At 54.4% G+C, this 23,502-nt stretch overlaps 1 protein-coding gene across 3 annotated transcripts in view; it reads right to left on the bottom strand.

The window, feature by feature from the left end:
• The window catches only part of STARD8 (StAR related lipid transfer domain containing 8), a 59,027-nt gene that overhangs the window by 1,987 nt on the left and 33,538 nt on the right, over positions 1-23,502 (bottom strand). For all 3 annotated transcript variants that reach the window (XM_049704587.1, XM_049704585.1, XM_049704586.1), the window contains exons 2-11: positions 10,650-10,721; positions 8,136-8,217; positions 6,893-6,956; positions 4,274-5,661; positions 3,412-3,585; positions 2,264-2,423; positions 1,601-1,799; positions 990-1,200; positions 608-722; positions 100-324 (exon numbers count right to left, since the gene is read on the bottom strand). In XM_049704587.1, coding sequence (XP_049560544.1) covers positions 100-324; positions 608-722; positions 990-1,200; positions 1,601-1,799; positions 2,264-2,423; positions 3,412-3,585; positions 4,274-5,661; positions 6,893-6,949 — 2,529 coding nt within the window. In that variant the 5' untranslated portion in view covers positions 6,950-6,956; positions 8,136-8,217; positions 10,650-10,721. The remainder of the gene's footprint in view (positions 1-99; positions 325-607; positions 723-989; positions 1,201-1,600; positions 1,800-2,263; positions 2,424-3,411; positions 3,586-4,273; positions 5,662-6,892; positions 6,957-8,135; positions 8,218-10,649; positions 10,722-23,502) is intronic.

The following is a 23,502-nucleotide window of genomic DNA, read 5'->3' as shown; positions in this document are numbered from 1 at the left end:
AGACAGGCGGGGGCAGCTCCTTCCCTGAGGATCCCTGCACACAGCCTGCACTCTGCCCTCTCCCGGCCCCATGGTCACCCTGGGCAGTGTGGGCCTCACCTTCTTGCAAGCCAGCTCCGTGTTCTGGGGCCCTGGCACACTCATCCAGCCCTTGAAGCGCTCAGCGGCATCGCGCAGCAGCTCCTGGATGCTCTCTTCCATGTAGAGGCACAGGCCCATGCCAGAAGCTCGGGCCTGCCGCAGCTCAGCCAGGGCTGGGCCCGGAGGGCTGAGCTCAGCTGCACTGTAGGAGCCACACAGTTGTAGCACCATGTCCTGGGGCACCTGGGAGAGCACACACACACCAGGCTGGGGGCCATGGGAAGCAGCAGAGTCAGGGACGCCCAGTCCCAGAGCCCACGGGGTCTGCCAGGTTCATTTTAAGGGAGCGGAGAGACCTGGCTACTGCGGTGTGGTAGATGAAAAACTTTGTAGGGGAAGAGCTGAAAGTAGGACATTGAAGCATTATGTGTCAAGATGCGCTCTATCCCTGACTTAGGGTGCAAAGGTCAGGCATGTTGGTTCTGCCGGGTCTGAGAAGTAGGCACCATGGCCTAGAGTGACTCACCTGGAAAAGTTTCTTGCAGTCACTGATCATGTGTGATAGGCCCTGGGTGGCAGCCATGTTCTCACTCAAGTCCTTAGGGCCTGGCCGGCCAACCAGGCTACGTTTGCTCTTGATCCTGGAGGGAAGGGCCAGGAAGAGAGGATGGCACAAGGGCACAAGCCAAGCTCCCCAGAAGCCTGTTTGCCAGTCCTGAACACAAAACAACCTGCTGCCCTTTTGAAGACCCTGCTTCACACCATCCAACCAGCCCAGGGCCCCTGAGGAGTCAGGCTGGCCCCTTGTGGTGATGCCTGGGAACTGCAGTGCCAAGCACCCAGGGCCAAAAAGCCAATGGGGCCCAAACCCTTCCTGCTTGGCCCTGCCATGCCTTGCCCTGTCTCACCTGGGGGAGGGGTTATCCTTCTTGGAGACGTTGAGGTGGAAGATGGAAGGTGCCAGGCACACAGCCAGGTTACCAGCTGTCATCTGGTTTTCCTCAGCTGAGGCAATGTCGCTCAGGAAATAGAGCAGGGTCTGTAGCACCTCTCGGTTCTCATCCGGGAGCAGCAAGGTGGCGGCTTGCGCGGCTGCCAACCATTGATCCTTGGGGAGGACTGTGAGGAAGGCAGACAGAAGGGCTTCCTTATTCCCCAAGAGCCTCTGGCAGCAAGCTTCCTGCTTCCAGGAATGCAGAAGGCACAGTGGTCCCAAGGGGAAGTTGGTGAGGGGGAAGGTGGACTCTGGGAGGTCTCTGGGTGCTAGATCAAGCCCGGCTGTAATGCGAAGCATGAGCTTGGGGAAGTCCCTGCCATTCCTCAGGGCCTCAGTCCATATAATGGGTTTGGGGAATCGAATGTGGTCTCTAAGAACCTTTCCAACTCGGCATAGTAAATCTTCCACTGAGCTCATTGGCGCAGCTACACTTGCCTGCACAAGGTTTATCCTCCACAAGCCCTAAGATTCAGGGAGGCCGAGAACCTGGCAGGTTACTGAGGATAGGTGCAGGCGACTCACGCTGGTAGATCTGTAGGAAAGTGGTAGTGAGCTTGCTGGTGAAGATTGGCTCAGGCAGGTCCCGGAAATACTGCTTCAGCAGGTCAGCCACATCATAGGCAGACTGGCCCTCGTAGCAGACGTTGTCGGGGGAGGTCTCGTTCATTTGACGCAGGTTCTGGATCCTGGACTTCACCCCGGATTTGCGGAAGATGCCCACCTGGCCCATGCAGGGGAGGGAGAGAGGGAGACATGCAGGGGTGGGAGGGAGACTGTGAGGCCAGCCCTAGACCGTGTGTGTTAGGAGTGTAGGCCACCCCAGAGACATCCAAGCCTGGCAAGCTTCCTGCTGGGCAGGGTAGGAGAGAAATGGCAAAACCAAAGAGCCTTGGGGCCAAGGAGAAAGATGGCTTTAGTGGAGATGAGTAGGAAAACAAGGACCTAGGCTAAGGCGTACTCCTGGAAGGTGGGGGCTAATGCGCCTGGGCCAGAAAAAAGCTGGCACAGAGCCGGGCAGAAGGGAGCTTTGGGTCCATCCTTGTTGGGCCTTCCTGAGGATAGGAAAAGCTTCTGGTGGGCCAGCCCAACCCAGGGGGAAGGCCAGAGCAGCTCCCCTCCCTAATCCCTCAGGCTTGGACTTCCTTCCCATCACCACCTCTCTTCGTGCTCCCCAGAAGGCCTCACCTGGTCCAGGCACTGGCTACGCAGGTAGCGCATGGCTTGCTGAATGCTCTGGGGTAGTGGCTGGCCTGTGCGCTGCACATGGATGAGGGGCGGCACCCCAAACACATGCTGACCCCGGTAGTCCGGTGTCTTGTTCCTCTTCATGAACTTGGGCACTGACCTGTTTGGGGGAGGGACAAAAGATCAGGAACAAGGATGGGGTAGGCCCAGACACAGCTTGGAGACTCTGTCTGCAGTCTTGGGGGACTCAGGTGTGGGTGAGCAGGGTAAGAAACATGCCATCTCCCCAGAGGCAACATTCATTGAGCACCTGCTCTGGGCCCAGTCCTAGGGAGTCCCAGAGGAACACAGGGAGCTCTCAGTCTGGTCAAGGAGATGACCGCACTGACAGGCAGTGACAATACATGTGGCCAGGAGTGTGCCAAGAACTTAGGGGAAGACCCACGAGGGAGGGGAATTGTATGTACCTAGGGGGTCAGGGAAGGCTTCAGAGAGAAGGTGGAAATTCAGCTGGCTCTTAAGGGATGGGTAGGCCTTGTCCCAGAGGATAAATGGGAAAAAGACATTCCAGGCAGAGAGAACAGCATGGGCAAAGGCAAAGAGGCAGGAACAAGAGCATGGTGTATTCAGATAAGGGTGACTAGTCTGCTGGCCTGTATGGTGGTGTTGCTTGGGTATGGCGGACTAAAGAGCCTGACAGATGAGGCGGGGTTGGAACGTGAAAGGATCATGATGGGAAGGAAACTGGACCGTATTCTTTGGCAATGGGGAGCCACAGGAGGGTATCTGTCAGGAGAGTGACCACCAAAGATGCATATTAGGACAATCTCCCTGGTGGCAGCATGGAAATTGGGATGGAGGAGGTATAGCTGGGGGGCCTGGGATCCCAACCCCCACCCCAGCCCTCCTCATTCATGGCACACACTCATGTGAATCCCATGTGCATCCCCCACAGACATACATTTGCTACCCAGAGCCACACTGACCTCTCCAGCCTCCTGGCGCATCCCACCACTCCATTGGCCTAGGGGCTCCACCTGCCTGCACCCACCTTCTGAGGGTGACCCTCCCAGGGCCCTGGAGTGGGGGCAGAGAGGGATCCAGGACTTGGATGAGCAGCTTGGTGCCCACCATGGCCCAGGACTCACCAGACCCAGCCCTGTTTGTGGGGGACAGTGTACTTCTCCATGAAGGCGGTGAGCCGCAGCAGTGAGCCCTTGTGCAAGAGGTGGATCTGGCTGGCAAACTGCCGGTTGATCTCCAGCGACTCTGAGTTGAGGCTGGGCCGGTGGGAGTTCTGGAAGCTATGCCAGCGGAGCTTCCTGGTGAGGGGTGAGGGGGTAGAGAAGGCCAGAGGAGCAGGTTTCAGTAAACCTTAGTAAAATTGTGTTCTTCTGGTCTTTTTATTTTTCCCCAAAAGAAAAAATATACAAGAAGGGACCACTGTCAGCAATGACGCTGGGCCCCAGGGTGGAGAAAGCTTAGTCTTGGTTTCCAGGGCTGCACAGCGGCCAGATGCTGTCAGAAAGGGTGGCACCGAGCTCAGGCCCATCTAGTGCCAGCAAACAGTATCAGTCCCCCTTCCTTTCAAGACTGCAGTGGAGGGGCTGCTCTGAGAAACCCAGAATAGTGAAGCTGGGGATCAGAGACCATCTCCTGTGATGCCCTTGATTTACACACGGGGCAACTGAGACCCAAAAGGAGCCACAGTTTGCGCAAGGCCATGGCAGAGGCAGGTCCTGAACCTCACATTCCAGATTCCTGATCCCATTACTCTTTCTATTTCTCTTCTGGGACTGGATTCCCAGGGGCAATCACTCAGCCCCTAAGAACTTGCCCCTGCGCCTTGGGATGAAGCAATTGGCTTGGGGGAGTGAGGAGGGAAAGAGGAAGGGAAGAGAGAAACGGGGTAGGGGAAGAGATGAAGGGAGGGAGAGGGACAGGGAGATGGGGGAAAGAGAGAGAGAGGGACAACAGAAGCCCTGCCCCAACCCTACCCTGAACTCCCACCTGTAGGGTCTGGTAAGTGAGGCCCCAACACCTGAATCTCGTCGTTCACGGGGTGCTGATGCCTGGAGTCCAGCCAGGGACCCTGTGGCCTCAGTCTCGTTTGTGGAGTTCCCGCTACTGTCCAGCTCACTGGAGGAGGCCACAGTGTCAGAAATGGAGTGTCCTTCCACAGATAGACTGGAGGCAGAGGTGGGCTCCCCGCCTGAATTTGCCTCCTGCTCATGATCCTGAGCCAAGCCGGGGGCCCCGGCCTCTGCCAGTGCCAGAAGTTCAGCCTCAGCTGGGGCCTGAGCCTGAGCCGGGACTCCTGGCTGGACATCTGCCTGGCCCGGGGCTGAGGACTCCCTGAGGGCTGGAGCCTCTCCCTGGGCCCGAGCCTCATCGGTCTGGCCTTCCACTCCACTGGTGGCTATTTCTACTGATGAAGCGGCTTCCTCCTCTTCTTCCTCTTCCTTATCTCCAGGCCCCAGGTCTGGGTACATGGCCTGAGACCAGAGCTCCACCCGCTGCTGCAGCCCCCACACGTGCTGGAGGATATCATCCAGGTGAGTATGGCTGTCCCCACCCTCCTCCTCCTCTTCAGCCTCGGCACCAGCCAGGACAGGCTCAGCTGGGTACAGCTCAGGCATGTTGTCATAGGTGCTGGCGTGGCTGCCCGTGGAGCCACAGGAGCCCCGGCGCCCTTCATAGCCCCAGCAGCTACCTGGCTGCCGATCTGCCAGGTGGTGTCCATCCTCAGGGCACAGGCTCTCAATGGACAGGGAGCGAGGGAATGTGCCTGGTTTGTGGTCCCTGGGCACGTGCACCAGGCAGTCACCCCAGTGTGCCCGCTGAGGACGCTGGAATGTGGCCACAGGCCAGGCCTCCCAGGCCCTCTGGGTCTCAGTGCCACTGCCACTGGCTGAGGTGGCCGCCCGGTTCTTGGCCCTGTAGAGGAAGCCACGGCGACTTCGGAAAGAGGCGGCTTTGGTGGCCTTCTCCGAGGTGGCTGAACTACGCTCTGGCTCTGCTTGCCGGCTGCCACCCTTTTCCTTCCGCCTCAGAGACTCAAGGTGCTTGAGGAAGCTCCGGGAACGGTGCTTCTTGGCTTTGTCTTGTGGAGTCTCCTGGTCCTGAGTGGGGCTGAGGAAGGGCCGGCCACGTGGGCTGGGAGCACAGCCTAGCAAGGGCAGGCCCACTGGCTCGGGTGGTAGGCTCACAGTGATGGCTGGCAGGGAGGTGGCACTAAGCTCAGTGAGGACGCTCTCACAGCTGGAGGTCACTGGCAGGCCAGGGCTCGGTGGGGCCAGCAGGTCAGAGGAGCCCACATGAGACCAGCGCTTACTTTCTGTCTGGAAGGCCCAGTGCTTGCTGATGGTACAATGCTCTTCCTCCTCTGAGTCTTCATTCTGGGAAGGGCGCCACAGGGTGGGGTCAGAGGTGTCCAGCCCACGAGCCCTTGCTTGGGCTCCACTCTCTGCCTCCAAACTCTTGGGGGACTTTGGGGCAAAGGGCCCTGCTCTCTGGCTGAGAACACGTCCTAGGAGGGGGGAACTGGCTCTGGGATTGCCAGAAGGAGCTAGGAGTCATGGAGGAAGCCCAGATGGAGGGTAGTGGTCATCGGATCAATCAAATTCTTCCCCATTTTATAGATAGGGAAACCCAAACAAATGAGAAGCCACTTGCCCAAGGTCATACAATGTCTGCACTAAGTCGGTGACAGGGCCAGGGCTAGAATCCAAGCATCTTGACCTCCTGTTCTCAGCAGCCTCCCAGTGAGTCTCTAGCCTATACTCTTAGATTAGAATCCCAGAATGGCAGAGCTAGAAAGGATATTTTAGATTTTCTAGTTTTCTAATTTGCAAAGTGGGGAAACTGAGGACCAGAGACGGGAAGAGGCTTGTCCAAGGTCACTGAAAAGTCAGTGCAAAGCTGGGACCAGCCGCCAGGTGTCTCCTGCTTCCCGGGCCAGTGCTCTGGCAACTTGGAGATGGCAGGACTCTGGTAGGAAAAGCTCCAGAGAAAAGCCACAAAGCCTGACCCCAGGGAAGGATGGGTTCATCCGGCCCACATTCCAGGGCTACATGCAGACCAAGAGCCCTCTCCGTTTCTACAATCCCAGATTGGCGGAGTCAGAAAGGCCTTTGGAGACTATTAATGCCACCCCCAATTCACTGCAGAGATGGAGAAAATGAGGCTCAGTGGGGTAAGACCCTGTGGGGTGAGGTTGGGGATCCTGACTTCTAAGACCATACAGGCCATGATTTTCCATCACATTATTCTGTCTCTGCCCCCTAGTCAAGGAATTTTTGCCATCACAGAGCAGTGTAGGCAGATGGATTTCCCTGAGGGACGGCCATCACTAGGTCAGGTTATTAGTAAGTCCAGGAGGTAGGGGTGGGCTGAGGGGGGTGGGTAAGGCTGCGGGCCAAGGTACTTGTTCTCACACCCCAACTTTGAGACCAGGCTCACCAAAACCCAACAGCCTCATACAGCCCCCTACACCCCACTCCCAGGCTGGAGCAAGGCACTGCTCCAGACAGCCCAGACTCACAGGACACTGGAGCTAGTTTCATAAGTGGTTTTTGTTTGACCTGGGTTCCCCACAAGACCACAGAGCCTACTCTTGTCCTAACTCACCTGCTTGCATTGAAAATGAACCTCCAGTTTCATCGAGGCACAACTGTTCAAGGTCATCAGCCTCCTGCAAGGAAACAAAGCAGGGTTCACTCAAGGGTCCCAAGCCCCAGAGCCTGCAGGGCATAGCCTGCCAAGACACTCCCAAGATGCCACCCACTGCTTTGCGTGCCCAAGACATCAAAACTTCTCCCAAGTCCCCATGTTCATGAAGGTTTCAGTGCCAGACATGATGCTGTGGAGATTATGGGCTCTGCCCTCTGGGAACATATAGATGTGGGAAAACCCACTACAGAGATGGGACATGTTCAAAAACAGAGTAGGGGGCTTCCCTGGTGGCGCAGTGGTTGAGAGTCCGCCTGCCGATGCAGGGGACACGGGTTCGTGCCCCGGTCCGGGAAGATCCCACATGCCGCGGAGCGGCTGGGCCCGTGAGCCATGGCCGCTGAGCCTGCGCGTCCGCAGCCTGTGCTCCACAACGGGGGAGGCCACAACAGTGAGAGGCCCGCGTACAGCAAAAAAAAAAAAAAAAAACAGAGTAGACAGAAGGCACACAGGGGGTGGGACAAGGAACTTCCATGAAGGCAGGGGAATGCAGTCAGGGAAGACTTGCTGGAGAACAGAAATAGGATTCAGAGGGAGAGAGAAACAGGGACTCATATACCAGGCTTCGATAAGAGCCTGTGACAATGTAGAGAGGGAAACGGTCAGTAAACAGACCAGTGTGTGTGTGAGGGGAGGACTGAGGCTGATAAGGTCAGTCAAAGCCAGGTTGCAAAAGGCCTCAGGTGTCATGCTGAAAAAGCTCTGGACTTCTCCCTGCAGACAGCGAGACATTTGAAGCATACGAGTACCCACTGGGAAGCTGACTCTGGTGGCTATAGGGACGTTGGATCACAGCAAGGAGGGGAATGCAGAGCGGGAAGGCAGGAAGGCCAGTCGGGAGGATGAATCCAAGAAGTCGTGGTTTGGCCTCAAACAAGTAGAGAGGGGACAAATCAGAGGAATGTTCGGAGGCTCTAGCTGAAGGGAAAAAAGAATCAAGCCTAGACCTTGGCTTTCTAGTGCCTGGGTGGGTGAGGACGTCACAGACACAGTAGACAGAGTGAACAGCGTGACTGCACCAGATGAGCTTTGTTAATAGGCAGGCTCCTCCTCTGTCAGAGGGGACAAGGATTGCTTTTTCCCATGAGGAAGCCCCAAGCCAGGCCCCTGACCTCCCAGGCCTGGCCCTTAGCACCCCTACCTGCACAAGGCCCCCAAAGAGTCCTCGTCCAGAAAACCGTGGTCCTTCTTCACAGAGCCAATATCCACAGGAAACGAACCTTCTGTATACCAGAGAAAAGCCAAGATGAGTCGACGGTGTCAGGTTAGAAACTCGGTGCCAGCGACCCTTGAGCGAGAAGAAGGGGGCCCAGGAAGCGGGGAGGCAGGCAGGCAGGAGAAAGGCTGCAGCGAAGGAGGGGCCCAGGGAGCTCATGGTTGGCCGTTGGGGGAAGGTCAAGGAAAGGATAGGAGGGTCAAGCTGGACAAGAGGACCCATCAGTCAGTTTTGGCAGGTCCATGGGGGACGGCAGGCTCGAGGCCCTGAGTGGCCGCCAAGAGCCCATGTGGGCTCCTCCAGTCCCCTCTGCATCTTGGGCTGCTCAGACAGGGAACCTCTTCCCTGACCCAAGGTGAACCGGGGAGACCAGGGAGAGAGCAAGGACAGTGTGCATGTGCAGCCAAACAACACCGCGCTTCCACTACCACTCAGAGCAAGGGCACCCACTCCCTTGGGTCTGGGAAAGAGGAAGGAGTGGGGGAAGAGGAAATAGCATCCCCAAATCCCACACCTCTCTGCCTTACTGGTAAAACAAGCCCATGGACTCATTTACTATTATTAATTGAGCATCGACTTTGTGCCAGGCACTGGGGACACAATAGTGAATGAGACTAGACTGATCCAAGCCTACATGGAGTTTATATTGTCACAGGGGCAACAGACAGTGAACAATATGTGAGAGAAACAAACTATGCAGTTATAAATGCTAGCAAAGACATGAGCCAGGGTGACGGGGTAAAGAGAGGCCTTGCTAAGGTGGTGACTTCTGAGCTGAGCCCTGAAGAGCGAGAAGGGGTCAGCCGTGCAAAGAGCCTGGGAGAAAGTCCCAGGCAGGACCAAAACTAAGGCTCCAAGGAGGGCTAGAGCCTGGTGTGAGCAAGTGGTAGAAAGCAGCCCAGAGAGCAGTGAGCAAAGCAGAGAGAAGTATGTGGAAGCTGGGTGATGCAGTCTCGCTGGCGGGCACAAAGTGCTGACACTCACTTCATTCTGGGTGTGCTATGAAGCCAGCGGAGGAGTAACACAGAGCAGAGTAACCGAGTAATGTGGTCAGGACTGCACTTCCAGGGTCCCTCCAGCTGCTGTGCATTCAGAGTAGAGGACGGAGCACAGAAAGGAGGCTGCAGCACTAGGCCAGGCGAGCGGGTCACACCTATGTGGCAGTGAAGGTGGTAGGAAGTGGATGGATTCAAGATATATTCTGGGGCTTCCCTGATGGTGCAGTGGTTGAGAGTCCGCCTGCCGATGCGGGGGACGCGGGTTCGTGCCCCGGTCCGGGAAGATCCCACATGCCGCGGAGCGGCTGGGCCCGTGAGCCATGGCCGCTGAGCCTGCGCGTCCGGAGCCTGTGCTCCGCAACGGGAGAGGCCACAACAGTGAGAGGCCCGCGTACCGCAAAAAAAAAAAAAAAAAAAAATATATATATATATATATATATATATATATATATATATATTCTGGAGGGAGAAGGGACTTGCTGGAGGGTTAGATATGCGGACGAAGGAAAAGAGGAACGGAGGATGATGCCTGGATATGGGGTGCCATCAGGTGGTGACATCTGAGACGTCTGTCAGACAGCTAAGCAGAGATACTGAATTCGGAGTTGAAGAGATGAATCTGGAGCTTGGGACTGAGGTCTGGACAGAGAGGCACTGGGGAGTCATCAGAATATATATGGTACTTGGACAAGGATCTCCTGGGAGAGAGATGTCGAGCGAGAAGAGGGGCCAGGATGGAGCCCTGGGACACCCTAACAACTAGGAGCAGTTAGAGGAAGCCAAGTCAGCTAAGGAGACTGAGAGCGGCAGCCAGAGAGACAGCCAGGAGAAGAGGACATTCTAGGAGCTGAAGTGAGTGGCCAACTGTGCTGAATGCTATTGAGAGACTAAGTCAGGACTGAGAAGTGACCGCTGAATTTGACCACGTGGAGATCTCTGGTGAGCTTGACAAGGGCTGTTTTGTCGGCAAGGTAGGGATGAAGCCGGGGTACAGTGGGGGTGTGGGAAGAAGAGGGGAACTGAAAACAGCAAGTATGAACAACTCTAGAGAAAAACAGAGAAATGAAGGAAAGCAAAGAAATAAGGCCATGGGGAGGGAAGGTGAAAGCAGGGCTGCCAGGGTGCACCCTCCATGTTGCATCTATGTAAATAGGGTTCTCAGAAACAGTACAAAGCAGATGTGGTGGTACAAAGCAGCGGCCCGGCTTGAGACAAGATACTTTAACACACGGGTGACTGCAGAGCTTGTGAGAGCTGATGAGCATGCAGGAGACAGGACAGGATGGTGTAGGAGAGAGGTTGTGACTACGGGAGCAGGGCCAGGGTATGCAGCTTTTTGTGTGGTTGAAGAAAAGATCTGAGGGACCCCATTTTCCAGCTGAAAAATGGAGGGAGAAGGCAAGTTTGGGGGTGGGGAGGGGGAGCCACTGAGTGGCCTTACCTTCAAAAAGCTGAGCATACTGAGGGAATCCTGTCGCTCGGAGCCACCTGCATGCGTTTTTGGCCTCAGCTTCTAAAACAGATGAGGGGGAGAGAGACAGAGAAAGGAGATTAGGGGGTGCTGGCGCCAAGCCGCCCTGGTGTGCGCCCCTGCACCTCCAGTAGGGAGGTACCTACAGCTCTGGTGACCTAGAAATGACAACAGAAGCACAAACAGGCTGGCACATTCACTCCATGTCACAGCTAGGATTTCCCCTCTGCTCCCCAAGCCCTACTCCCAGGATGTGCTGGGACACCTCTCTTATGCTTCATTACCTGTCCCAATCCCCCTCCCACTCTCCCACCCCTGCCCAAGAACAGGACCACCAGCAGCAGCAACTCCCAGGAACATCTGGGGTCAAGGAATACTACCAGGGGAAGAAACCACTGCTGTGTCTTCACCTCCCACCACCCCCGGGGAGCTACCCCCTTCCATGACCCAAGTAGACCGTCCTAGTACAGCTAGGGATACGCAATGTTCAACAGCTATTATTCTCTTTCCTATCATCATACCTAACATTCCCCAGCACTCTGATAAGCAAATCTCATTTAACACACACCATAAGCTGCGTAGATTTTAATATGCCCATTTTACATATCTCCAAACAGGCTCAGAAAGGAAGGGCTCGTCTACAAGTCTCACACTTGACAAAGTAGAGTGCAGGGGCCGGAGTCCAAGCTCAGTCTGACTCCTGCTCGGGGTTCCGACCCCTTCTAACATGGCAGCTTCCCCAGTGCACTCCCTCCCCCCCCATTCACCAAGTCCCAGCCCTCCCTCCCCACGGGGCCTCCCAGGACTGTTCCGGCACTCTCCCGTGGCTTGGCCTCTTTGTGGCACAACTCAATGCTGCTTGCCAAGCTGACAGTGCTGGCCTATGGGAGTCTTGAAGGGCAATGGCTGGGTTAGCCTCCTACCTCTGCTCTGAGAGTGCCTGGCACAGGGTGGGGCACCCCTGCCAGCCTCAGTGGAGACTTGCAGCTGGACTGAAGCCACAAAGGAGGTCCTCCTGGCCATGGTAGGCTGAGTACCTGCAGCAGAACCCTGGGACTGCCAGTTCCCTACACAGGTGGTACCAGGAAGCAGTGGGGCTGGGAACATGGGACCTGGCATTGTGGTTGGGGGCACAGAGAGGCTGCTGGCTCAGCAGAGCTTCTCTGCCCATGGAGTCCTGCCCCCAACATTTCTTCTACTTCCTTAGTGCCTGTGACCAGGAGACTCCAAGGAGACTGGGGGTGGGGGGCGTTCTCCAAGACAGGAAGAGCTCTCTCCCCAGTGTTCTCCCACAAGGAAATACAAGATGAGATTCTGGTAGCCAGGAATCATAAGTTAAAGGACAAAAAGGTATTTCAGAGATGCTAGGTGGGTAGACAAGGGAGGGAACAGTGCGGGAAGGTGGAAGTCGGTCAGAAGAAATAACAGGCTCCTCAAGGGTCGCACACTAGTGAGGATTCGATGGGGAGAAGAGAAGGCTCTGAAGCTTCTGGAGCCCCTGAGGGCTTTGGGGGCAAACGGGTGGGGCGGGGATGAACACTTGTGCATTTCTGAAAGCATGTGCGTTGGTCGCTGCTGTCCCAGCATCTGTCTCTGCATGTAACTGTAGCCAAGTTTGCTCATGTCCATGATCCACATAGATCAGCATGGGACCATGAACCTGTGCACACTCCCCCACAGGCCCCTCGGTCTGTGCACGCACCTGCACCTGCATCTGTGTGCACATGTGTGTGTTTTATGTTACTACAACCTTCCAACCTACGATAGAAATCTAGGAATCACCAGGACCTCTGAGAGGTACTGGAAAGTGTTTGTTCCCGCAGAGCCCAGCTAGCAATACCTCAGCCCCTCTGGCAGGGGGCAATGCAAGCCCAGGAAATGATCCAGGTCTCTAGGCCAGTGATGATCTCGGGATGTGGTAAAAGTAGCCCAAAGGGACTTCACACCAGCCCAGGCAGCATTTGAGGGACATGGTTTTGCTGCTAGGACAGTTGAGCCGGCTGCCACAGCCACTTCCCTGTCTCCTGCTCCTACCACGCCCTCGTGAAAAGGCCCATCCCTGTCCTCAGAGCCCCTCCAGGCAACCAGCTCTGCTTTCCTGTCATTAGGACAAAGGGGAGGTGCCAAAGGAAGGACCAGGTCCGAGTTTCCAGAAAGGCAGACACAGAAGGAGACAGTGACCTCTAAAGGGCCACAGGTCTAGAATGGCCACCCAAGGCAGAGGAGCCAGTCCCCAGGAACAGGTCTGCATGTTAAGAACACACCCTTGAAGACCACTGCAGCCCTCGGTCACTCGTGGCTAGAGGCAGAACAAGGAGGAGGAGGGGGAGGAGAGAGGAATCTGACTGCCCTTCCTGAGCCTGGAGGTGGCGGAAGAGTGCAGTGATGAAGTCCTGATCTTACACATCTGTGCCTCCTGCCTGAGTCACAGGTCCCGTGGGAGAGGGGCAGGCTGCCCACTCCCCTAATGCTCGGCAGCGGCCCTGGCCAGGGTTGGCGGAAAGGGGACCAGCTCACTCAGGTGGGCGCCAAGTTTTTTCATTCCTATGTAGAGGCCTCTAGCCCCTGCTATTCAAAGCATGATCCCTGGACCAGCAGCAGCACTGGCATCACCTGGGAGCTTGTTAGAAAGGCAGAATCCCAGACCTACTTAATCAGAACCTACATTTAACTAGGTCCTCAGATGATCTGCATGCACATTAAAGTTTGAGAAGCGCTGGCATAAATCACCTACCTCAGGGCTTTTCACCCTTCGATGCACGTTAGAGTCAGCTAGGAAGCTTTGTAAAAATACCAATCCCCCGGGGCCCCGTCTCCGGAGGCCCGTTTAATTGATCTGTGGTGACACTCTCCAAATCAGTATTTTTTTAAAAAGCTACTGTATGGACTGGAAAGGGCCCAAGGGACTTTACCAAGTCACAGAGTTAAGTGTCACAACTGAGACTACGACCCTGATCTTTTAATTCCACGTCCAGCGCTCTTTCCACTGCATTATGGCACCTTCCTTCAGATGCCAGATAAACAAAGGGCTTAGACTCAAAGGAACCAACTCCAGGCCCCCAGACTTTTTTCTGCCCCTTCTGGTCTAGTGGAGTTACAAGTCTGAGTTCCAATCCTGGTTAGTCACTAGCTCTCTGACTAGCCGGTCACTAGCTCTCTGACTTTGGGCAAGTTGTTTAACCTCTCTATGACTCAGTATTCTCCTCTGTAAAATGAGAATAATAGAATCCACTTCTAATAGCTACTGAGAACATTAAATGAAATACCACACATTGTACCAAGCATTCAACAGAGAGTTCCTTCCCCACACTGACTGAAGGGTCCCAAGGAAAAAGAGAAAATGGGAGAAAGAGACTCAGCTAGTGTTCTCTTCTGGGTCTGGAGAGTGGCTGCATCTGTATCTCTGTCAGAATTGGAGCCAGATGGCTCAAGGAAGTGAGATTAAGAGGCAGAAGTTTCAAAGAGGCCACAATAGCTCCAAAAGACAAAGGAGCCAAGGAGTTAGAAGCAGGGCTCCGAATGAATCCCCAGCAGCCCTCCCTGGCAGGAATCTGGAGAATGTAATGGGTTATTACCCAACAGGATGTCAGGGACATTGGCTCCTGACAATACACCACCTCATGGAAGGCTGAGAGGCCCTGAGGCTCCCTCCCAGATGGAGCAGTCAAGGACGTAGGTCTCGGTGATTAAGGGCTGAGCTAAGGTGCTTTGCTTTGTCCCTCCCGCCCATCCCAGCCTGCCCAGGCCGGGGCCAGGAGTGACCACCTACACCCAGGAGAGTCAATCCACCTGGGGCTGGGGCCCAGGCAGCCCAGACTGAGGATTGCCTTATGTGCCTGGCGGGAAGAGTGACACTGGGCAGGCTGAGGCGAGTGATGGAGGAATGTCTGTGGCCCCGGTCCTGCCTCTGTGTCCAGATGTGCAGATTCCAGCAGTTTCAACCACTATGTTCTGCAGGCCATGTGCTGGCCAAGGCTAGGGTGATATGCCAGGACAGGTCAGGGACGGCACTCAGCTGGCACAAGCTGGATTCCACTGAGATTTAACCCCAGACTCTCTCCCTGGGGAGGAGCCCAACTGATCCCCTTAGGGGTTGGGGGAGACAACATACTAGAAAGCTCCAGAGTCAAATCAGGCCTCAGGGCCACACCCACAGGTCTCCCAGAGGGAGTGACAAAGAAGGAATAGCCGAGCAGCAGCGGATTGTCTCGGGGGTCAATGACAATATCTACACCTACACTTCCACAGGCCACGTCCAGGGATCCTCTTAGCATGGCACATTTTTCTATGCAAAGATGGACAGAATGAGGAGAAATGCAGGGCTTCTGTTTTTGAGAAATGCTATATGAATGAGGGAAGAGTTTATGCACCCAGGAAAAGGGCAGCAATGTTTTCCACTGAGGAAATACAATAATGCCCAAAGATGACAACTGAGTTGGAGAAAAAGTTTTGTCCAATCACGCTGACTCCCCCACTTGCTGCCTAAGTCATCTTAGGCAAGTTGCTTTACTCTCTAAGCTTTGGTTTCCAAATCTATAAAATGGGGACTAACAACTTTCCTGCCTACCTCTGAGGTTACTGTGTGCATCTGGTTGGCTTCTGTCTGGTTTTGAAAGCAGCTCTATGAAAGTTATCATCAGAGAGGGCTGTTTTGTTAAGACAACTTGAAATTTGCATTCACAGTCTTTAAAGTTCAGTTCAGATTGTGTCCTAGGTGTAAAGTGAGAAAGTAAGTGAGCTAGAAGGAGAATAAAAGGCAATCGGCAACAAAGCTGCCAGCGCTTAGGCCTCAGCCAGCCACTCTCTTCCCTCACCAATCCCCCCCACTTCTCTTCACACCACTATTGGGGAACTCAAGCCCTTTACACCTTTTGGTCACTCAGTGGGCTGTGAGACAGCTGCTGCCCAGGGCCCGGTTCAGCCTGCTCCCTCCCAACTCAAAGTCCAGCCCAGGCCTAGGGACCAGGCAAGATCCAGGGCCCAGATCAAAGTGTCCTTGTTACTGCTGGAGCAGTCACCTCTCGACTCAGGCTATACATTATAATCTGGGGAGCTTTAAAATGCCAGTGCCTGGGCCCCAATTAAATCATGACCAAGTAAATTAGACTCTCTAGGGATAGAGTTAGTTTTTATGTTTTTGAGAGCTCTCCAGGTGATTCGAAAGCACAGCCGGGGTCAAGAACCGCTGCCCTAAACAGACACGACCAGCTAAAAAGCCACAGCATAGGTCTTTAGGAGGATTCTAGCTGGAGGCTATACTCAGGCCCGTTCTCATCACTGGCCTGCGTTTTCTCCGGGCCCAATGAACAGTGATCTGAACGCATGTGGTAGGACAGGAGAGGGCACATCTGTGGGTGTTTGTGAAGGTAATTTATTCAAAGCTGACTTACTCCATGAGGCAGCTTTCAACAAACATGTTGGTTTCCTTTCCCTTACTTAGTTGCCTATTTGGAAAGGTGTCTCCGCTGTGGCCCTCACTGCAGGATGGGTGTCTCCAGCGTGATCTCTCTCACCTTCAGTGAACCCAGAAGGTAGCGCCAGTGTTCAGAGGGGTAAAGAAAGACCTGGGAGGCAGCTGTCTATGTGACAACCCAAGTTCCGAAGGTGGGCTCTGAGGCCAAGCTGGTAGCCAAAGTAGGCAGAGGGGCCGCCTACCACTCCAGGTCCTGCTGCTGCACCTGGGAAATGCCAGGTTCTGGCAAACAGCTTCTCAGATCATTTCTCTTGGTTGATGCAAGTCTCAGTTCCTCTGCCCACCCCCACTCTTAGAGAGGGACCCCGCTTGAGGAGGAGATGTTGGCCTTCCAGCAGAGGGCTCATATCTCAGTTGGCCCCAAGTGCTCATGACCAGCTCCTTTCACCCTCCCATAAGGTTACACTAAGGGGCCTTGGCCACGAGAAGTGCCCACCCAGCCCCAAGGTGGTGTCTCATTTGAATCTGCACAAAGGGGTCCTCGAGTTTGGTAGTGACCCTGGCATAGGTGCTGCAACAGGTGACCACCTGGCTATGCCACCTCTCTCTCTGGGGGACTGAAGGAGAGGGGTCTTCACAAGGGCCGGTACTAAGAGCTGTCATGGATGCCACGACTGCCAAGCCTTCCCCTCCTGACCTTGAAGCGGACATTCAGGGGGGTCTACCATGCACTGTCCTCTGGGAGGTCAGGTGCACCCATCATCTCTCCTGCTCCTGCTGCTCTTAGCTGGAATCACAACTTTAACTAGATTGTTCCAGGGGAGGGAGGGAGAGGGAGGAAGGGAGACTGAGACCAAAATAGCTCTCATCCCACATTCCAACCCTCGCAGGAGGGGAGCCGCAGCAAGGGCTGCCGATGTCAAGCGGCTGAGCTTGACAGTGCTGGACGCTGACCAGCCTCTGGCTTGTTAGGTCAGAACTCGGGGCCCCTGCTGCACCTGTTCGGATGCAATCCTTGGTCTCTCATCTGGAGCTACGGCAGGATGCCAAGGCCCTGGGCCCACGTGAGCAGCACTTTTGGAGCCTCCCCATCACAAGTGGGGCACCACCGAGGCAAATGGCCCAGGAGAATACACTACTGTGGGACTGGGTGGCAACAAAATGAAGACATCAAATCTTCTTGCTAGCCAGTAGCAGGTTCACACATGCGGCCCTCCCTCCTTAACACTCCATATCCATGTCATGGCCGCAGGGCCACAGGGATTCTCAACCAGAGACAATTTTACCCTCCCCCCGGCCCCAGGAGCCCTTTGGCAATGTCAGGAGACATTTTTGGTCATCACAACTGGGGGAGGATGCTGCTAGCATCTGCCAAGTAGAAGCCAGGGATGCTGCTAAACATCCTACCGTGCAAAGGACACCTCCCACAATAAAGGAAAGGCTGACTCCAGACCTGAAGTGCGAGACCAGGAGGGCACTTTCCTTCCACCTTACCTGGGGGCCTCAAGTACCTCCAGGCATCCCCAGCCCACCTTGGGGATGTCCTGAGGAGTGAGGTGAAGAATGGATACAGTGTTCACTGGAGGTCCCTTGTCTTTGCACACTGTGGACCCCTTGCAGGGTCAGCCAAGGGGAGGTGACAGTTCTCGTTTTTGGAGTTTTTATAAATAAATACGGAAGTGACACAAGGAACCCTCCACTGTGTTCCCACACACAAACACAAACTGTGGCCTGAGCTCTAGTATGCAGCTGTAAATAGAGGAGGGTCATGAGGGCCCTGTGGCTAACCCAGACCTCTGGCTTGCTGGGGCTGCTTGACAATTTGGGTCCAAGGTTGGCCCAGCCTGTGGTCTCCCAGGCAAACACTTGATGTAGCAGAGCCAAAGCAGGCAGCTGACATTCCTGCTTGGCCCAGGGCTTCCTTGTGAAAGCGAAGGTCAAAGCTGTCACGTGCTCTGCCGCAGCGGCTCCATTAGCTTTCTTGCCCTCAGGGGATCCTGTCCCAGGTGCTCTGACAAGGTCACGGTGACAAGGAAAGACAGGTGTTTTAATAATCCACGTGCTACTCCATCACTTCCAGTCTGGAGCCTGGAGGCAAGAGATGCCAGCCTAACTGGTCTGGGGCAGATGGAACCGCTCTCCACTGTGGTATGGGTGGAAAGAATATTGGATTGAAGGTCAGGACAACTACATTCTGGCCTTAGCTCCAGTAGGAACTTGTCGGGTGACCTTGGGCAAGCCAGTACCTCTGTCTAAGTTGCAGTTTCCCCATCTTCTTATGGCCACTCACCGAAGTCTAGACCCGGAACAGAAGTATGTGTAATTGGCAGTGGCTGGTTCGGTAGAGAGGGGAGCCTCTCCTGCACGTTCTCTTCCGGGAGACTCAAGAGAGGGCCCTCTGTAGCGACCAAGAACAAACCCATCTTTCCCTCCCAATCCAGCTCTCCTGAGTTCCTGCCTCCAAAGGCACCAAACATCGAGGCTTAAACCTCCAGTCAGCCTGGTCCGTCCTCTCTCCGCTTGTGTATTTAGCCACCAACTCCTATCAGTTTTTCCATCCAATGGTCACGGTTTCCCAGGCCCAACCATGCCCTAGACTCTCATGCCTGGATTACTTCAGCCCTGTAAGCTCCCAGCCTCCAGGCTCTCCTTTCAACAGGTCATCCTGCTAGCTTCTTCTCCCAAGAGCCCAGCTCTGACCTGGCCACTCTCCTACTCTGCAACCTAATGGGCTCCCCACTGCCCACTGCCCAGGGCAGACGTCAGACTGTTTTCCACCTCCACACTCTAGACCCAGCCTGGCTTGAAGCTGCAAATTCCTATTACTCATCAAGATGGAGGTCAAACACCACCTCCCATGAAGCCTTCGCTCCCTGACCTCTCACCAACCCCCTACCACCCAATGGTTTCGTTAAATTAAGTGGCCCCCAGAGCATTTCCCATACCTTCTTGGCAGCACATAACTCTGTCTCCCCCATTCAACTGGAGCTACACCGCACTGGGGTCCTTTAGGTCTCAGTATCCCCACTGCTGTGTGGTATGGGCTACTGAATATTCTTGCAACACCTAGATAAGAAGTCCTGCTTCCCAACTCAACAGGGTGAAGACCTCTGACTGCACCCCCTCCTCTGGTATCCCCGTAGTGAGGACACAGAACTGAGCACACACCTGCGACCCAGCAGACTGGCTGACTGGCAACCCACCTTGCCCCAGGGCAGAAACCACACGGCCAGGAACCAAGACCCAGAGATGTGAGAAGGGAAAATGAACTCTGCCTGAGAGTGGAGGCATTCTGGCCTCAAGGAGCACTTAGTTCTCCCATGCCAAGCTCCCGTGAGGGCATCCAAGCTCACTTGAGAGAAGGGCTATGTGCCATCTCCTGCTTCCTTCTCCTGGCCTGCAAAGTCTTGGCGCTCGCCTGTTTTGACCCTGGGCCACCACATCTACATCCCACCCCCACTTCCTAGTCCTACTTCCCTTTCCTTTTGCTGAGGCCAAATATAAACTCCCGTGCAGGAAATGCCTTGGAGGAGCCTGGCCCCACCCTGAGATCCAGAGAAAATTGTCTCTGACAGAAAGGAAATGGGCTTGAGGGAAGTAGCCTCCTCAGGTGGGGCCTGCTCTCCCTCTGGAAGCCAGCAGACACAAGCCCGCCACGGAGCCCCACAGCAGCCAAAGGGAGGGCCAGGACGAGGAGCACAAAGGAGAGGGTCGGGGCAGGGGTGATGACAGGCATGCTCAGGCCATGATGGGGTGAAGGGAAGGAGAACCCAAAACAGTGGTCTAATGGCTGTGTTAAGACCTCAGAGCATAGAGGTTCTGGGGTACAGTGAGTGGGAAGAGTAACAGGCTAACGATCTGAAGACTTGGCTTTTAGCCCTGGCTCTGCTACTTCTCAACTGTGGCTGTGATCATTATTGACAACAATATTTATGATACTAAATGTAATTATTAAGAATAATTCATAATAGACACTAATATTTACTGAGCACTTACTATGTGCCAGACCCTGGGCTAAGGACCTTACACAGATCATACTGTATAAGACAACTTCTCTATGCCTCAGTCTCCTCATCTGTCAAATAGCGTTACGATCATAGTACCGACAACATGAGGTATCTCATAAAATGAGATAATAATAATAACAGGCAAAGGGTACAAGTCATCATTATGTCCCAGGCATTACTTTAGGTACTTTTTAGATGATTTATGTTACTGAATCTTCACAACAACCCTGTGAGGTAAATGCTCTGACAATATCTCTATTTGACCAATGAGAAAACTGAGGCCCACAGCTATCAGGTAATTTGCCCAAGATCAGCAGTGAAGAAGTGGTGGGCCAAGATGTACATCTAGGCAGTCTGGCTCCAGAGTCAGAGCCACTAAGTTAGAATCCTCCTCATTAAATAGGAGAAATCGCCTAGGCTATAGACACAAAAAACATATACCAGGGCTTTTGCAGTATGAACCCTTAACCTGAAGTAAGTTCAGAGTAGTGGAGAAAGCACCTAATCATCCCATATCTCTTTGGTCTCCACAACAGCCTTGTCCAAAGCATTTGTGCCTGCCGCACAAATGGGGAAACTAAGGCTATGGAAAGGCCAAGTGGCTTCTACTGGACTACAGATGGAGCCAGGAGCCTGCCTAAATACCCACCGCCCTCCTGTTGATCTGTTCCCATGTCAGCCTCCCCAGGCTCTCCCCTCCAAATCCACTCCCCCTTGGTTTTGTACTTATTCAACCACTATTACTTGAGCACATACTCCACACCAGGCCCTATGGTAGGCACCAAGGTCTGAAAACTGAACAAATGTTGAACTCTCCTGGAGTACTTGGCCAGAGCTGCTACCACACCCATCCTTCTCAAGGAGGCAGAGGCTAAGATGGAATGTCCTTTGAAGCACCCCCTGGAGCTTGTTTGGAGGCAAGTAACAGAGAATGAGCTCGAAAGCAATGGAGCTGGCAACTGGTACAGCCTGAGGGAAGGACGCCTGCAGCACCCAAGAGCCCTGAGGTGGGAACATTGTGGGGTGGACTAGAGTTTCCAGACAAAAGCCCACCACACACATACCCAATTTTAGCATGGGCCACACCAGCTGGAGGGCTCACAAAAGTGAATCCAGACAGCCTCCCGCCTGCCCCTAACCTTCTAAATAATGCAACCTGGTTGTGGAGATAGCTCATTAAAATGTCTCTTCTCCCCTGATGCCACCCAGCAGCCTGCTCTGTGCCCTCAGTGCTGGAAAGTGCTAACGAGGCAGGCCTGCTGCTGACATCGGAACAACCCCCAAATCCCTCCTGCACACACTCCCCCACCCCAGTGAAGCTCTGCTTTAGAGCATGGATACCCAGCCCTCAGTGTTTTCTTTGCTCTCCATCTGTCCACCTCGGGGGTCTGGGAGCAGGCAAGGGCCTGGGGACTGTCACTGCAACAGCAGTGACTGATTGCTGGTGGGTGCGGGGAGCAGTCAGGGGTAGAAGGGAGACCCAAGCTTCAGGTCGTGCCTCCCAGCCAGGCATGTGGGAAAGGGAAGGGGGAAGCATGACACAGTCACTAAGGGTGTGGGTGGTGGACTCAGACTGCCTGTGTCCTGATCCCAGCTCCATCATTCCCGAGCTGCTGGAGTGACCTTGAGGAAGTTCTTCTTTTAACCTCTCCTTGCCTCGGTTTCTTCATACATAAAATGGGGGTGACGACAGCAGTACCTACTTTGCTGAATTGTCATGGGAGCTAAGTAAATTCAAATGTGTGAAAAATTGAGAAGAGTTCACTATTATTCTTGGTGTTATCATCATTACTACAGCCTCTTGCAGTGTCATAAATGCCACTAAGGAGGCCAGAGGAAGGGAACCCTGTAGGCGGGCATGGCCAGGAAGAGCTTTTCGGGAGGAGGTGGAATCTGAAGTGACAGAAAAGTCCAGACCTATGCCCAGGAGGTGGCAGGTTTGTGCACAGCATGTCTCCAGGTCAGTGAGAAACAGTAAAGTGACAAGGTGGCAGAAAGTACTACTAAAAAACAATAACAGTGAGAGTACTACTTATATTATTGGATTTCATATTCAGCAACCCATGAGGTAAGTACATATCTCCATTTTATAGCTGACAAAATGGAGGCTCACAGAGATTACGTAATTTGCCCAAAGTCACCCAATGCTGCATTATACCAGAGTCCCCAGTCTTCACCATGACACTCTCCTGCCCCAGGCTCCATGTGTACACTTCGGGGGGTGTTTTGCTTCGGCTCCACTCTGGCCACTTTCCCACATGCCCCTCTTTGTTGTTCCCATTTAGAAGGCCCTACTCAGGTGAGGGCGGCTCAGACCAGATGTTTGGGGCAAGGTGCTTCCCAAGCTCGCTGCCCCTGTCCCTCCTGACTTGACTTCAGCCTGGAGCAGAAAAGCTGGCTGCAAGTGCCTATCTCACACCTCAGACAGGCCTGCCTTTGGCCAGTCCAGATAAAGGACAGGAAATCCTCGGGCACCTCCCCTGGAGGTCACTCCCTCTACCATGGGAACAGAGTTGCAGCTTGGGCAGAGGTTCCTCTGTGGTGGGGAAGCTGCCAAGTCAGCCCCAGCCGCCCTGGCTGCCGAGTGTGGTTTGGGGGAAACAGGGAGGGCTGAGCGTCAGAGACCTGGGTTCCAAATCCTCCCTCCCTGGAGACTGTGTCCTTCCTCTCTCTGGGCCTCAGGTGGGGATCAGCCAGGATCGCACTGGGGGGATCACACTGTCTATCTGACTGGGCTCCTCTGAGAACAGAATGGGATCGTGGAACTGAAAGTGCCTTGGAAACTTTAAAGAAGTGGGAGGATGTGTCAATGTCATCGTCATCAACTGCTAGAGGCGTGGCTGAGTTGGTGTTTCTCCCCGTCTGATTCACCCTTCTAGGCCCCACTGTGGGCATGGCTCAGACTCATTTCCAGCTTCGATGCTCCTTAAAATATCCCCTTCCTCCACCCCCCGACCAGCTCAAGAGGCAAAAGCAAGTCACAGGAAAGCGGGCTATACGGGCACCCCACACACAGTACAATGCAGTCGGCCCATCCCAGTGAGCACCTCCTCCCCTCAGGCTTGCCCTCTGCTGTGGGAGCACTGAGAAGAAGGCCCTACCCTCCCAGGGCACCACAGTCATGGGAGCTGGCTGGACCGGAATGACAAACAAATCAGAGAGAACCGTATGAGGTGTTTGGACCCAGGACTCCTGGGGTTCAGAATCTACCTGAGATTCTGGAGTCAACCAGGAAAAGGTAATGGAGAAGTCTTCTGGAAAAGTTCAGGCTACAGAAAAACAGAGGAGAGTGAGGAACTTCCAGAGCCCCATTTCGTGCCCCAGAGCCACAAAGGGTAGCATGTGCAAAGGACAGTAATGAGGCTGGGAAGGGGACTGGTCCCTGGTCCCCTGAGGGTCACTT

Source organism: Orcinus orca, chromosome X (assembly GCF_937001465.1).
Source record: "Orcinus orca chromosome X, mOrcOrc1.1, whole genome shotgun sequence".
In the NCBI taxonomy this organism is placed as follows: domain Eukaryota; kingdom Metazoa; phylum Chordata; class Mammalia; order Artiodactyla; family Delphinidae; genus Orcinus; species Orcinus orca.
Note: the sequence above shows the minus strand (reverse complement) of the source record. Positions and strands in the feature narration are given on the sequence as shown.